General features: G+C 38.3%; 1 protein-coding gene across 2 annotated transcripts in view; it reads left to right on the top strand.

The window, feature by feature from the left end:
* The window catches only part of HMCN1 (hemicentin 1), a 219,749-nt gene extending 204,141 nt beyond the window's left edge, over positions 1-15,608 (top strand). The window contains exons 98-107 of one of the 2 annotated variants that reach the window (XM_064454369.1): positions 1,006-1,068; positions 2,508-2,627; positions 2,914-3,048; positions 3,568-3,681; positions 4,019-4,144; positions 4,963-5,091; positions 9,063-9,413; positions 12,203-12,322; positions 12,985-13,111; positions 14,205-15,608. In XM_064454369.1, the coding sequence (XP_064310439.1) occupies positions 1,006-1,068; positions 2,508-2,627; positions 2,914-3,048; positions 3,568-3,681; positions 4,019-4,144; positions 4,963-5,091; positions 9,063-9,413; positions 12,203-12,322; positions 12,985-13,111; positions 14,205-14,571 (1,652 nt within the window). In that variant the 3' untranslated portion in view covers positions 14,572-15,608. The remainder of the gene's footprint in view (positions 1-1,005; positions 1,069-2,507; positions 2,628-2,913; positions 3,049-3,567; positions 3,682-4,018; positions 4,145-4,962; positions 5,092-9,062; positions 9,414-12,202; positions 12,323-12,984; positions 13,112-14,204) is intronic. The other variant, XM_064454370.1, reaches the window with a different exon arrangement.
* The last annotated feature ends 1,367 nt before the right edge of the window (positions 15,609-16,975 follow it).

The following is a 16,975-nucleotide window of genomic DNA, read 5'->3' as shown; positions in this document are numbered from 1 at the left end:
AAGTGAAATTACAGTTGCTTTTTGTGTGGGGTCAAGAGTTGGTGGGTTTTTATGTTTGGGTTTGGTTTTGCATAGCTATTAAGAAAAAGGATTGTGTATTTTCTTCTCACAGCAAAACCACGTAAATGTAAGTAAGATAGTAATGAGGTGGGAGAACATTCAAAGTTCAGCACTAAGATGGGTAAAATGTCCTAAGTCATCCCTCAGATCTAACTTTTCTGGAATTGTTTGGCATATACAGAAAATAGGATGCTGAGGTGCAGCTTGAAAACTCTACTGGTACTTTATAGATTTTTTTTTTTAAGGCCAGATATGAATGATGCACAGTTCTGCAGCGCTGTATAGACACGTGCTTATGTACTGTCTGTAAATCTGGTGATTCCTAACACAGAGTTGGCAAGCTATAGCTTCATCATCCATTGTACCGTCTCTTAACATTACTAACTGCTGGCTTTTATTAACCTTTTACCTAAGTGATTCTAAGGTATAGAATTATTGAATCAATCTTCAAGGAGCAAAATACATGTGGTCTTTGAGCAGTACCTACCAGAGTTTTCCATTACAGATCACAGAATGAACTTGTGTTCTTCTACAGTGACTTCCCATGATCTATGACATGGTGATTTATTTGGTTTGGGTATATTTCCCTCCTGTTATGTGAAGTGAAACTGAAAGGTCTTTATTCTTTTAATAATGAAGACTTTATGGAGGAACTTGGCAGGTTGTATTATGCTGGGATGCAACTTGGAGTCACTCTGAGGGAAACCCCCCACCTTTTTAATGTTTTTCAAAACAGCAAACTCCGTGTAGTACTGACTTTTAGTGCCCAAGCAGGCAAACCACTAAAGTCTGGATTTTAAAAGTTTCTCTTTTAGTATCCAAGTCAAATACATCTTTTATAAATAGCTGCACTGCAATTCTTAATGTTAAAGGGTTTTTTAAAAAGTAATAATAAAATGGCCATATTTTAATCCACAAATAACATGTGCTTCCTTTACCTTACAGGAGATCGTAGCAATCAGTGCCCTGCTGGATTTGGTTTGGACTCAACTGGGCCTTACTGTTCAGGTAATGATGTGACAAGGGTAATGTGTAATCACAAACTCATAGAATGGTTTGAGGTGGAAAGGACCTTTAAAGATAATCTAGTTCCAACCGCCTGCCACGGGCAGGGACACCTTTCACTAGACCAGGTTGCTTAAAGCCCTATCCAATCTGGCCTTGAACACTTCCAGGGATGGTGTGTCCACAACTTCTCTGGGCAACCTGTTCCAGCGCCTCACCACCCTCATCGTCAAAAATTTATTCTTTATTTCCACCCTAAATCTACCCTCTTTTGGTTTAAAACCATTACCCTTTCCTGTCCTGGCCCTTTACCAGGGCCCCTACAGGGCCCTGCATCTTTCTTATAAGCCTTCTTTATATATTGAAAGGCTGCAATAAGGTCACCCCAGAGCCTTCTCTTCCACAGAATAAACAACCCAACTCTCTCAGCAGTTCTCTGTAGCAGAGGTTTACCGGTCCTCTTACCATTTCCACATGGCCTCCTCTGGGCCTACTGCTGGATGCAGTAATCAACCACCAGAATCTACATCACCTTTATCTAGAGTTTCAAAGCATGCAGTATGTACTTCAAAAAGTGTAAGTTACCATTGATAAAATGGTGTGGACCCAAAGGCAGATGAAGACTTCATTTCTGTGCTCACCTGGAATATAACTAGTACCCAGACAACTTTTCATCTGTATCTCAGCTACAACTGGGGGACACTGCACAGTATCTGCTGAGCGTGCAAAGCAATGAAGCACTTACATGATCTTTGTGGAGGGAAGGATGAGGGTTGGCAACCTAGACAACAGCCTGCAAGCTCCTGTTTGGGTGATGGAGGTGAAGAGAAGGTTATGAGCATTTTATCTGTCTCTTCTAGGTGACTGAGTCACATCTATCTTAGGGAACAATCATCTTGATATACTTTCCTGGACTTATTTCATTGCCCCTTGAGAGCTTACAAATTAGGGAAATTATACAAGAAACAAACAGTACACCATCCAAAAGCTTTGAAACCAAGAAAACTGAAAATAAGGTTGCTAAAAGAATTTTGATTTGCAGTATCATCTGTAAAACAATACGAGTTCTAAAACTTTAATATGGAACATGTAGTCATTTTTGCATATGTTTCTAGGAAATCTTAAGTCTAACACTGAAACCCATCTGTTCTGTTGTAAAGAGATTCTCTGGAAAAGATTGAATCAAACATTTATTACCGCAGGAGTGACCCAGTCCTGCAGAGCTAACGCAAGATTCCAGCAAGCTGTGTTAGTGTAGATTTGGTAACTGTAAAAATAAGAGTGGAGAATGCACCGCTGAACTGTTTCTGTGAAGCTGCTCCATTGCTAGATCTAGTTTTGCTCTCCCAGACATAGACCTGTTATGAAGGGTTTGTTTGGTATAGTTCCTTGTAAAGTCTTGTGATGGCTCACTGGTTTTTTCAAACGTTTCCTTGTTCCAGATGAAGATGAATGTGCTGTGCGAAATCCTTGTTCCCATACCTGTCATAATGCCATGGGATCTTACTACTGCTCCTGCCCAAAAGGCCTTACTATCTCTGCGGATGGTAGAACGTGCCAGGGTAAGATAAGTATTGCTGTGGTCAGGTTGGATTCAAAAGGCCCCATGGCACTTAAATCGCTAGGGAAATGTTCTGTTCGGGCTGGGCCATTTTCTCTTTATAAGAATATAATTTATTGATGGCATTCTAATTATTTCATATGTGAATATATTTGCACTCAAGTATTTCATAGTTGATCATGCTCAAGACCCTGCTTAATCTGTGTTTCGCTTCAACAGAGTGAGGTTTACAGCTTGTTTTAAATTATTGTAATAATTAAAATGAATAATTTTAATTTTAATTATAGATATTGATGAGTGTGCATTAGGTGGACATACCTGCCATGCTGGCCAGGACTGTGAAAACATCATTGGCTCATACCGCTGCATGGTTAGATGTGGGAGTGGCTTTAGGAGGACGGCTGATGGATTTAGCTGCCAAGGTATGGAGAGGTCTTTTGGTTTCTGGTGTTAGCATTCATAAGCTGAAAATGCTGTCCTTCACACAATAGAAACTAACTTTTTAACATCTCCAAATATGGTGTCTACAGATTTTCATTATTAAGGTTGTGGGTTTGGGAGGGTTTGGCTTCTTTTGTGTGTGGATTTTGTTTGGCTTTTGGTATGTGTTGGGGGTTTTTTGTGGGGTTTTTTTGTCTATTTGTTTGTTCGTTTTGTTTTCTGGATTGGTTTGGGTTTTTTGTTTGGTTTTTTAAACCTTTTGGTTTTCCATCTTTAGAAATCCTATCAGAGAATAATAACTTAATATTCTTGCTTTTGAGTCCCATGTGCATTTTCTTTTACAAAGTGAGAGAAGTAAACACTTCTGAACATATGTCAATAGTGTAATAACTAGAGCTCAAAGCAGAGTCCAGAATGTTGACTCAGCCAAAACACTGTTGAGGTAAACGATGACAAGAGAATTCACAGCTATGGTATCAAGGGTTTGTGTTGTTCAACAGATGTTAATGAGTGCCAGGAGTCCAACTCCTGTCATCAGCGTTGCTTCAATACCATAGGAAGTTTCCACTGTGGATGTGATCCAGGATACCAGCTAAAGGGCAGAAAATGCATGGGTATGAATGAATTTTTGACTGTTAATTCCCTCTTTCCAGTGGGCATAGTTCAACATTTATTTGTGGCTATTTTTCTTATTGGAAACCTTTATGAATGAAAATCGTACTGTGGATGATATTCTTAGTAGGCGTTTCTGAATTTGTTTATAAAGCAGTACTAAAAGCCAGAAGAAGTGGGAATTGGGCTGACTGATAAATGTACATGCAATGCATTCAAATGCATGTACACAGTATCATTACAGCTGAGTTATTCTGCTTTTTAGGATTTGAGCATAAGGAAGTGAGTTCATTTCCATTCTTGCCTTTTTTCTTTTTTTTTTTTTTTTTTCCACTTAAGATGTAAATGAGTGCAGGCAGAATGTATGCAGGCCTGATCAACTTTGCAAAAACACCCGAGGTGGCTATAAGTGCATTGATCTGTGTCCCAATGGAATGACCAAAGCAGAAAATGGAACTTGCATTGGTGAGTAGAAGTGTTAATGTACTGTATGATGATGGTAAACACAGGGACAAGGATGAATTTTAAAAAAACCAAACAACTAACTTGAAGATGGTCCATCCCCAGTTATCAAGTTTTGCACATATTAAGGCACTAACTTTTTTCATTTATGGTAACATACATATTTAACTTTTTTGTAATTGGGATTAAAAGAATAGATGTATCCTTGACACTTCTAGTTTTCCATTGCTCTTAAGAAAGAACAGTAAGGTTTTCCTCAGGATCTTTTCGGTGTTGTCGCCTTGAATTCTGCAAATTGTTCATTGACTGAAATGTTTTGCCCCATGTGTGAATGCTTCCTTAAAAGTTTGTCTCAGGAGCTCTGATCGCGATCACAGATCCTTGCTGCTTAGCAGGGATGCTATTAAACATAATTGATGTTTTATATTGTACCAAATCTTTTTTTCTAGTGGGGAATGACTGGAGGATGGATTAGGTCTCTTTAGGAGAGTAGCTGATCACATTGGAAACTTCAATGGAACGATTTGAAAATTAACGGAAAATGTTTGTGTAAATGCAATACAGTTGAAAAATCTATCTGTGTATCTGCTCAAAATCTGCTTTCAGATTGTGAAACACAGATTGTAATTTGTAACACAAACTGTTACAGAGTAATGCCAGATCATGGCATCAGGTAAGAAAAGTGTGAGTTCGGAGGCCAAATCAATCTAGAGGGCCAAATTCACTTGTGGCTTAACTGCATTCCTTCTACATTAAGAAGTTTAAAGCTGTAAAAAGTTTCAAGAAAAATCTGACTACTTCCCCTTGCCTTGTTGCTGCAGACATTGATGAATGCCGGGATGGAACGCACCAGTGCCGCTATAACCAGATTTGTGAGAACACACGAGGAAGTTACCGTTGTGTGTGTCCAAGAGGATATCGGTCCCAGGGAGTTGGAAGACCTTGCGTGGGTAAGCTGTCCAATCACATTAAAATCCCATATTTTCTGCTGCTGCTTTTGGCTGGGCTTTCTGCTGTAACATATCCAACAGTGCTACCCCATTTGAAGACACTGTTATATAGACAAATTTGCTCTGAAGTTAAAAATTACCCATCTAAAACAAAGTGTCCCATTTAAAAAATAGTCAAAACTAAACGATTCTAAACAGAAATTGTTATAGGTCCATACTTTGAAAACAAAGCATACTAGGGTCTCAGAGCACTGGTGAATGGATGTGGCAAGCTACCACTCCACAAGAGGCTTCATTTATAAAAATTAGGTCAGATTTGTTAATTGATTGGACAGTGAAATGTGCCTGGCTATACCCTGGACTGCATTCATTCACACCTGAAGTCAGTCAAGCAGGGAGTGATGTGGATTCCCCTAAAGGAGAACACCCAAAGGAAGTGTGTTGCAAGTGAACGGCACGAACACACTTACTCACCCGCTCGAATTGCAAAGGGTGTTCCATATGTGGGTAGAGGGGAGGAAGCTGATACATGCTTATCATTCAGCACTCCCCTTTCTGCTTTGGGTGGATCACAGCAGGGAAGGAGGATTCCTGTCAGTCACAGGAATGCTGACCATGTATTTACTCCCCAGTGCTATCTACATAGAACCTTTTGGCATAAAAACATGCAGAGCTTTCTCCCACGCACGCATGTGTAGCATTTGAAGGATGCTCTCATAGCTCTAACGTGGATAGCAAGAGAGTCTAATGTATGGTGTCAGTGCAAGTGCATAAAACACTTCCCCTGGCATTTAGTAGACCTTAGGATGGTCAGGATGGATCATTTAGAATCATCCTTTCTGTATTTATGTAGAATATGTGAAATATAATAGCTGATCCACCCTGATAATAATGATTTATGAATGGTGGTATATGACACTAAGTGAAGTTGATTTCCATTGCTCTCAGGTATCATATCAGAGAAGCATTCCTGCATGATGACTTCTTCAAGATTAGCTTTCATAAGTAATAAAAAGCTGCTTTGGAGAACAGGGTAGTTTTTTTTCTTTTTCTTTAAAAATAGACTAAGATTTTGGGCTATGAAAAGCCAGGAATATTTGTTTTTCTTTAAAGAGATTAAATTGTAGTATGAAACGTTTTGGCTGTAGGCCAAGACATTACTTCCACCAGCTGCCTCTCAACTGAAATAAAATCAATCCAACTCCTAAAGATATATTAAAACTATTTAAACTTTTGACAGTAATAAGGTGGATAAAGTCTAGGACTACAGATTTTCACAAAACACTAGCAGCTGCCCTAAAGCCATCTTCTGACCAATGAGTACTGAAAGCTCCCTCTGAAGTAAAAGTATGGCCTTTATGCACCTTTGAATTTTTATCTGCTTAAAAATATATTTAAAATATAGATGCACCAAATATATTAGTTCACATGTGTTAATAAAAGCCAGTTTTTATTGTTTGTTTCCAGTGAGCACAAGGAAGAGTTGAAAAATAAGTAGAGGCCCAGGCTGAAACAGAAGAATTTAACTTTATTCCTACCTGTGCCATTCTTACCCTGTGTAAAGTCCCTTGTGCCACAACTCCCTGCCTGTTAGATGGGGATAAGATGCTCCTTTGTCATCATAACACCCATAGATGCATTTTTGCATATAACATGTGCAAGGCTATCTAGAATTTAAAATCAAATATTATTCTTCAAGTTAAAGAATGCATGAGAATTTAGCTATTTTTGTTTCAAAGTCATTTCACCTTGTTCTTGTAAATATTCGTCGTTCATAATCAAAGGGATACTGTCCAGTGGAGACTTAGGCTTACCAGTCAGTCAGCAATCACTTCTCACAGGGAAGGCTATGGTATAAATGCAAGTGATTTGCTCCCTTCAGTTTTGCTTGTATTGCACAGGATGATCCTACGAAAGAAATTGCTTGAATTTTCACCTGTTTTTATTGCATTATTTCTATGATAGTCGTATATTGCTTATCCACAACTTGTTCCAAGGACATTGGTTTTTGTAAAGATGTTAGTGCAAATACCTATTGTCTATTTTATGCAGGTAAAGAATGTTAAACTCCACAATTAGAAAACAGTTGAGTGCTAAGGAAATAAAAAGTTTCAGTCTTCTTTTACATGCATTATGAGTAATACATTTTTCATCTTCAGCACATGACAAAGGAACATAAACTTAAAATTTGTATTAGTTGTTGCCATATTTAGAATTTAAGTTCTCTTGTTTATTACACCTGACAATATTACCCTAATGATATTTCAACTAACACGTAAAGTTTCAGTTACATGTTTGTGAAAGAACAATAAGAAAATACTGTAATACTGTGCAATAATTATCCCTGGACTTCCAACTCTCAAAACATTTAATTATTAATACCCAAAAATATTCTTTAAAGCCTTTAAAATATATAAAGTATTAAATACTTAATAAAAATGCAATCTAATGTTCTGCTACGTTTCTGAACAGTATTACCTTTTAAAAACCATTATCATGCATTTGAGTCTTGGAGGGTTACAGACTGTGCTCAAAATGCTGTGTTCAGAGGGAACCAATATGAAACTGTAATAATGCTAGCTTAATGATACACTATTAAAATAATAATTAAAAGAATACTCACTTTTCACTAATATGAAATAATTAAACCCTTACTGAGTCACCATTAGGATCATCTTTAAATTAGAGTAAAAAGGTTTATAATATATCTCAATTATGATATGTTGTTATGTATGTTAATATCGGGTTCGTTATTTCTGGTCATTGCGGAGTTGCAAACTCCTGTTTGGAATTAGCAGACTTTTGTCTTTTTCTGATAACGAACGAATGTAAGTTTGAAAAGGAATACCACATATGTCAAATTTTCAGCTGGGCCTGAAGTACCTTGATGAAAATTTTAGAAAATTTCTTTCTGGTAGTGCCAGAGAGACTGTGGGAGAAGGCTTGGCCCTACAGTGTCCAAGAGCATTCATATTTACTTTATTTTGCGTGAAGGACGCTCATCACATTATATCCTTAAACCCTTTACCATATTTCATATACTCACTGCTCTCTGTTTTGATTTAAAGATGGATATTTACTGCTAGAGTTCATCAAATTACTTTGGATTACAATTTAAAGGGAAACAAAACCAAAAAGAAGCATTAATTAGGAAAAAATAAATTCTATTTTTTTTATTGGTACAAAAGTGAATTAATATTTACTGTTAAGCCTCCAACCTTTCATAGCTGGAATGGCCAATAACAACAGGAAAGGTTAGAACATACCCGACCCCCTTCCCCTGCAGCCCTGTGACATCCTCAAGACCTGATTTTTCCCCTGATGCAGAGTACGATAACCTTTCGGAGCTTTTGAGCTTCCCTCAGTGCCACTTTGAATGAATTTCTAATGCTGTACTTAAGAATGCCCCGTGCTAAGTTTCCTCCTTTAAAGAAGGGCCCAACATCATCTCCCACTCATGAAAAAAAATAATTACTGAGGTAGTGTGCAGCTTATGCTGAAATGATGAACAGCATGGGTCCTAAAGGCCACTTGCTTCTTCAAGTGCATCTTTTCCGGTAACCAGCAGGAACCGCAGCCGACAGCTTTCAGGCTGTCACGTGGCCCTGCTTTTGCAAAAGCAGGGGAACACACTTGGATCCCCATTTTATAGCCACACCTTATCTTCAGTAACACTTGAGGCAAGACTTTCAGCAGAGTTCGTGTCCTGCGTGAGCACAGTCTTTTGTCACAAGCATCCTTACAGGAAGAATAAAGGTATATTACTGTACAGGATAGAATAACCTGCCTGCTTGGCATTGTGTTCTCTGTATTTTACTGGCTTCAAGATCTCACTTTTATGTCTTCAGTTTGTTCCACAGACCGAGATAAGTATATATGTATATATACATATAGTTATGTGTTGTTGTTTGTTTGTTTTTTTTTTCTCCTTTCCACATGGTTTGTTGCTCTGGATCATGTCATATGAGCAGATATTAATGAATGTGAACAAGTGCCTAAACCCTGTGCATTTCAATGCACCAACACCCCCGGCAGCTTCAAGTGTATCTGTCCACCTGGACAACATTTATTAGGTGATGGGAAATCTTGCGCTGGATTGGAGAGATTGCCAAATTATGGTGCCTATTACAATAGCTATAACTATGCTCAATTCTCCCCTGTGAGAGACAACTATCAACCTCAACAATATTACAGGCACTCCTCAAATCTCTACAGCTCCTTCTCAGAGTATAGAAACAGCAGAATACCTTTCTCCAGGACTAGAAGGAACATTAGAGAAACTTGTCCTGAAGGCTATGAGGCAAGAAATTACAGATGTGTAGGTAAATGTCAGTCATATCTATGCAATTCTCTTGTTTTGGTCCGTATTGTTAGGTTACTGTTTCATATATACCAGGGGCTGATGGTTTGTGGTGCTGTGGTTGGTTTTTTTTTTTATTGTTACCCTGATAAATTCAGAGAATTCTGCATGTTCTTGTCTCCTGAGCATGTTGTAGCAAAAATGTTTTCAAACCTCCTCCTTTTAACCTCCTGTTTTAATTTGTGCTGCTTATTGTGAGTTTGCAAATTATTTTGTTCCGCTATTCTCTTTCTTCTGATTATGGTAGCTCACCTTTGCGAATTTTCTCACACTTCAAAAAACAGCAGTAGATCCAATGTAGTCCTGGGGATGTTGCTTATGCCAAACTCCCACTGATAGTAGTAATAATCTGGTTCAAAAAGGTTTTGAATAAAGATTTTAGAATCGAGCACACTAGGGCCAATGCCAGCACGGCTGCAGGACAGTCAGTCACTGTCATACGGGCAATATAAGCAGAAGCTTTTAAATTATCTGTATTTATGATATGCTGCAGGTTCTAGTGTAATTTGCTGAGCACAGAGAGGCTGATTACAGGTAAACAACTAGGGGGTTTGTCATAAGGTGTGACAATGACAGCACTGCCATTTCTTTTTCCATGATGAGGAGAGCAGGGTAGCTATAGTAACTGGCAAGCTCTGCCCCAGTCATTTTTTTTTTTTAAAAGGTGCAAAGCCTCGGAGCACACTTTAAGACCAACAGGAAACAAAGGTATTTGACGCCTCTAACTGTAAAGCTTTTACTTAACTTCCTCCTTACTCTATGAGCTTTTCTGAGGTTTTTCAGTGAAATGTTCCTATTTTCACAAGTGCTGAAAAATTAATTCAGGTCCTTGTGAAAGTCAAAAGGAACAGCAGCCTGTACCGTTCACTGACTGCTTTGCACTAAATGTGAAGAAACTAAGTTGAAAAAAAACCCCATGCTATTGCTCTAAAGTTATAAATGTCAGGTTTTTCTCATGTGGTTGGTGTCTCTGGATCTAGACCCTCTGTTGCTGCTGGTCTAGAGCCAGAAAATGGGTGCTCAGGCCCAGCCTCCCTGGAACACGTTCCCCTCCCTGCCCTGGAAAGCCCAATGGACCTGGGCAGCAGAGGGGCCACCACCCCTGCGCTGTGAGCCAGGGCTCACCCTTGTCTTTCAGGAGGGATCGCCAGACCTGATCCTTTACACAAAGGACAGATGGGGATATAAAAAAAATTACTTCAGCTTTTGAAATATGCTTCTCCTAAGCCAGATTTTGCCCACTTAACTCACATTTTGAGTATCTCAAGGGAAAAAAATTATCCAGTTATTTTGTGATAATACTGCTGAGTTCAGGACTAAGAGTACCACAGTCTAGGCCCTACTAGAGCTTGCCCCAGTGCATTAACATAGCAGTTTGTGGTGTGTTAGCTGTGTATCTCTACCTAGCATATATGCCAGTGGCACTTCATAGGAGGCATAATATCCTTCCAGGATAAATATAGTGATCTACAGCTAGATCTAGCAACCAGAATTATTGTGAGAATTATATAGCAGTGTATAATGTTGAAAAATATGAGTATACTTTTATTAATAAAAATTAGATAGGCAGACATCAAACCTTGTATTTGTATTATAAAGATATTTCAGTAGATGTATACATGCAGCATGTTATGTGTATAGCAGTTTAATTGAAAGACATAGCTACTGCTGATGAAAGCGTTAAGCTAAACGCTATGATCTTCACCCCAGCTTCCAGTTTGAATTAGTTAATATTCTTGTACTTCTGTTTCATTGGAATAAACATCTAAATTTAAAAATTACTGTTCGTTATGGAAAACATGCCAAATTATTAAAAAAAATTAAAAAAAAATATTTAAAAAAAGGTCTTTTAATAGACACCCATCAGGATTTGATAACAACATACTGTAATTGTCTACAGTCGCATCTGTTTCTCTTCCGTGTTTGCATCTTTATCTAATGAAACCCCTGTAAATCAGACAAAGAGAGGGGAAGCAAAGACCTTCCTTCTACTGTTTTAATCATGCAAGTCAACTCTTGTACGAGACTAACTTGAGTAGGATCTCTATTGCTCTCCTGCATTAGGCAGACATTTCAAAAGAAATTGTAATTATGTGTGATCTGTGTCTAAATCACACTAGTCTGCTTTGAAAATTTTATATAAAGTGGTCCGGTACTTCTATATTTGAGAGGGAGAGTAAAAAAAGAAAGTTAAGAGCATTTATTGATAGTCTTCCCAGATACTGAGCTTAATTCATCCTCATGGCACAAGGAAGGTCAGTTTGGAAGGGAAATAGCTTTGCCTGAGGAGGGATTAACCGTAAGAACAACTCCTCCACTGTCAAGGCTTCCTCTGATGAGATAACTAATCTGGGCATTTCCTTACCACATTGCCTAAAACCTTTTTATCAGGCAGCTTGGCTTGCTTTTGGGGGCAAGGCTGTATTTGTATAACCTTGTCAATGTATATGGATTGTATGTCCCCCTTTCTTCCCAGGACTGTCAGGACTGGTCTCTCTAGCCAGAATACATATTATGGCTACCATCAAAAGTGGTGAGGACTTTAAAATTATTAAAAAGTTTTAAGGAATAGCACAGGTAAGGTGTGAAAGGACTTGCTAGTCTTAGACATTCCACCCTACCAGGAAACAAGATCCACACAACTTCCACCAACTCTGTCCATACACTTTTACAGAAATAGGACAAAATACACCTCAGTTCAGTACCAGGTTCAAATAAGCCATGTGTACGTGTTCATGTTTCTTTCCACAGACATTGATGAGTGTGAAACCAGAGACACCTGTCAGCACGAATGCAGAAACACCCTAGGAAGTTATCAGTGTACTTGTCCATCTGGTTATCGCCTTACGTCCAATGGCAAAACCTGTCAAGGTACAACGATCCCTTTGAGTGTTCAGAAATAAATAAGTGTTGCAAATAAATAAGATAACAATCATGTTCAGTACATGTGTATGCCAACTCTTTGAATTTGCTATATGGGATTCAGCATTCAAATTTCAAGTTTTAGAAGTTCTTATATTTCACATTTTAACGCTTCATAAAAACACCAGCAAATTAGACAATTGCAACTTCTTATTCTCTGAAGTTTCCTCATGTGACCTTACATTACACATTTAACTCCAGGCAATAGACAGCAGCTCTAGGCTCAAACCCAATATAATCCTTAACCTGGCTCTGTCAAAAACAAAAAGATACTGTGGGATGTCTTGATTAAAAAAAAAAAAAAAGGCGTAAAAAAAAAAACTAATTAGCCTCTGTTGACAAAGCAGCTATGGTTTGTGTTGGAGCGTGGCTGTAGGGCAGCTTTAGCACAATACACCCTCTGGCACAGTAATAAAATGTCAACAGTAATAAATGCATGTTATTGGAACTCTGGGCTCCAGTTGTCTCTAGCAGCAAGGCCAGATTCTGAAAGATTTCACTGTGTGCAGAGGTAGACTCTGCAGTCTGCTCGGCCTTTACTGACCCAGCTAGTTTTTGGCCCATAATTTCTTCTACCAGCAATTGATCATTTGCATGTTTTTCACATTCAGATATTGATGAGTGCCTCGAACAGAACATTAATTGTGGATTAAATCAGATGTGTTTCAACATGAGAGGAAGCTACCAGTGCATAGACACACCTTGTCCACCAAACTATCAGCGAGAGCCTCTTTCTGGGTATGTTTTCTTTTCAGCCCTTTTCACCCACCCCAAGCTTGATCCTAAACCTGTATTCATCAGAAGAAATTTTGTCAAAGTTTGACTGACACCAGTAAAGCTCATACTAGCAAAAGATAAAGCATTGACATGTGAGATGCTCATAGGTTTCTTGAGCAGCAGTATTCCATGTTTCCTCTGCACCACAACCATAAAGTGTGCCCTATCTGTGCAGCATTTTACTGTTAGGTCAAAAGGAAATAACACCAGAATGTTATTTTACTATATGAACGCTGGTGGGCAGCATGCTGTGGTTTCTACTGCTGATTCAGTGTCGTTCATTTGTCACTTACGGGACTGCCTTTGCATCTAAGTTTTTTTCTGACTTCTCTAAAGGCCTAACTTACCATCAATTTCAAAGCATTTAAAATATTCTTTTAGTTGTGGAAATAATGCTACAGTTCATGGTAAGTTTTGTTATTTTAAAGTTATTTATTTCCATGTTCTGGAAAGCATATATTATTTTCTTTTAATCTTTTAATACACTCAAGAAAATAGCTTATTTCATAGTCAGAAAACATTTTTTGTGATCTAACTGAACTGGAATGACACTTAAGTTGACATGGATAGTGTTCTTTGACCTCTGTTATTACTGACGAGCAGAGCTGACAGATATCTCCTCTTTTGACTTTTGATTAATAGAAGTAAAATTTACTTTGCCCATCTTCATTCCAAATTTTTTATTTTATGATCTAACACACAGGCACCTCCAAATGGAGCTGCCTGGTACATTTTAAACCAACCTTTCCAACTCTAATTTTTAAGATCACGGTCACTGAAACACGCACCATTGACTTCAACAACAAATATTGTATTCAATATGGTTACGTTACCTTTTGGGACTTTCTAAGGTGATCCTGTTGAGGGAAAATGGGACATTAAACAGGCTGCAACTTTAAGGAACAATGGCTAAAGAGTGCGTGATCATATTACCTCTATAGAGAAATTGAAATTCTGCAACAGAGTAAACGGGAAGAATTGATCCTTCAAGACCTATTACAATACTTATGTGTCATGCCTTCTCCCTGAGCTAAAGTGCTCTGCTTATTCCTAGGTTCTGTCTGAAAAACTGCCCAGCCAATGACTTGGAGTGTGATCCGAGTACCTATGCCTTGGAATACAAACTCCTTTCCCTCCCCTTTGGCATAGCGGCTGGTCAGGATTTAATCCGACTGGTTGCCTATACTCATGATCAAGTCATGCACCCAAGGACAACTTTCTTAATGGCAGACGATGACCCAGCAATCCCATTTGCCCTGAGAGATGAGAACTTGAAAGGAGTTGTGTTCACCACCCGGCCGCTGCGAGAGCCAAAGACTTACCGCATGGGAGTCAGAGCCTTATCCTACAGCGTCGATGGAAAAATTGAGTATCGGACAACTTTCATTGTTTATATAGCTGTGTCAGCCTACCCCTATTAAACACCCAAACTACTGGACAGTAATCACAGTATTTTAACCACATTCATAAATGCCAATGGGTATTACCACTTCCAGACTGACTTTACTGCCTGCCAAACAGTTGTGAACCATGTCACTTGAAAAAGGTGCTACGCTCTTTTCTTTTTCCCTCCTTCTCTGAGGCTGCTTATCCAGTCCCAGTATTCCAATTCAAGAGGAAAATCCATGGCTTTGAGGACCTGTTACCACTTTATTTATTACACTGGAGTAGTAATTTTCCACAGTTTGTTCTGAAAACCAGCAGAAGAATCAAACTATGTGCTGAAGTACGTGGTCAAAGCAGTAGGCAAGGAGCAGCCTCTGTTGAAAGCAACTAAAGAAAAACCTAACCAGAAAAAAAAAAAGTAATTTCAAGTGGTCTACATCATACTTTACAGGTTGCTAAGTGTTTTACAATTTTATATCTATTAGAATCTTTTTCTTATCAAATACCTGATAGAATTAGGGCTGTAATATAATATGTTGTGTGTGCAAAAAACCAAATAGCACTGTACCTAAAGGTTGCAAATGCTGAAATAAAGGGTATTAAAGTTTGTTTTCAGCTAAAGAATCCACAGTAGAATTGAGAACTGGTACATTTGATTTCCATGCAAGTTTACAGATGTCACTATTCTTTTGGAAGAAAAACCAACATGGCTACTTCTACTTTATACAGCAAGTATTTTATAACTTTTTTTTTTTACTCTGACATTCTGGTATAGCCATTTATTTAGCTCAAAACCATATCCATTTCAGTACTCCTAACTCAGTTAAGATGTTTTGGTTTTTTTTTACAAATGGAACATTTTCCTCCTAAGATGATGTAAGTTTGGTTCAATAATGTCAATACACTGTACACAGGTAATTTTGCCAAGATGTATTCTATTTTTATGAAAGTGTATATATGTTTTTCCTATGTGTATTTTCTATGCAGTATCTCAAGACTGTTTTACAGTTTGCATAAAAGACAATGCCAATACATTGAAAATAATCAAAATAAAGGTTCCCATTGCCTTTGAGATTGCTGTGAGTTGCATCACTGAAAAAAGTTCTTTCCCATTTGTAAAGCACTTCCCTTTAGTGCCAGCGGAGAATGCAGAGGGAGGCGTGCCTAGCAAACGGGAGAGCTGCATGCACAAACACAGCCAGGGCTCCTGGTTTTTATGCCACTGCCTTCCCCTCATCCTTTAGTTTTTCAAAAAAATTCAGGGAAACTGGTACACTTACCATAAAACCTTTTATTTTATCCAGGGCCTACTGAGTAGGAGACATCTCATTTCCTCATAACAAAGATGTGAGGGAGGGAGAAACGAGAGTAAGCTATAAGACAAACAGGCAGTTACCTCAATTTCTTTTCAGAATGAGACTCACACTGAAAATTATGCCCGTGAGGGAATTTAACTCCACTGTGAGGCAGGAAGAAAGAGAAAATTTCTGTTATGGTATGTTTCATGAGATGAAAAAGAGCCCAACCAGTTACAAAGTTAACAGGCTTTAAGACAAATCTATTACTTCTTTTAGGGTTAGGATCTTACCAGATGGAAGTCACTTAAGCACTCCCAGTCACATCCACAGCTTCGTTTCCACTATTCGCTTTCTCATCCTGTGCTTTTCAGGTGCCCAGCTGTACCTCGAGCGGGAGGAGCCGCTTGCCCCTATGGAAGCTGTTAGTTACACTGAGATGATCCCTGGCATTGAGGGACAAGCAGGATTTGGGTTATTGTGAGCTTTATGGTTTTTCACTCATTGACTTGTTGAAGGGAATTATGAGTAAAGGAGCACTTGTGTCATGCCCTTCTCTTCCTCGGATATCTTCTCCTGTGTTACAAATTTCCAATCTTTTTTGCTTTAAGAAAAGGATTGCAAACATGTTAAATTAAATCTCAGAGCAAATATATCTGCTGCAGATCTACCTCCACAACCTATCTGACCCTATATCTAACAGACTGAAAAGTCTATTGTTTATTATTTTTTTTTCTGTTCTAACTTGAGAACTAAGAGGCAGGTTAGTATGTGTGTACATGTCCACCTAAAATTATGTATTTGTTAAAGATTTAAATCCTTATCTCATAAATACAAATTTTAAATTTTATAAATACAAAAAATATTCTACTGTATTTATTCCTACTTTAAGTAAGGCTAGCAAAACCCTGACTGTACTTTTCAGTGTCTAAGAGTTGTACAGGTGAGCCTGCAGTCACTTTGTCCAGTCCCTTCCATTAGTCTGCAGAAATATTTGCAAGAACGAAGGTTCCTTGCAATTCTGGGAAAGGATGATATGGTCTCCCTATCATTTGTAACAAGACATTTTGCAAATGTCCTCCTGTCACAAACAAGCCTATACAAAATGGTCATCTAAAAGACTGTCTACACTAAAGGAAATGCA

Source organism: Phalacrocorax carbo, chromosome 6 (genome assembly GCF_963921805.1).
Source record: "Phalacrocorax carbo chromosome 6, bPhaCar2.1, whole genome shotgun sequence".
NCBI classification, from domain to species: domain Eukaryota; kingdom Metazoa; phylum Chordata; class Aves; order Suliformes; family Phalacrocoracidae; genus Phalacrocorax; species Phalacrocorax carbo.
Note: the sequence above shows the minus strand (reverse complement) of the source record. Positions and strands in the feature narration are given on the sequence as shown.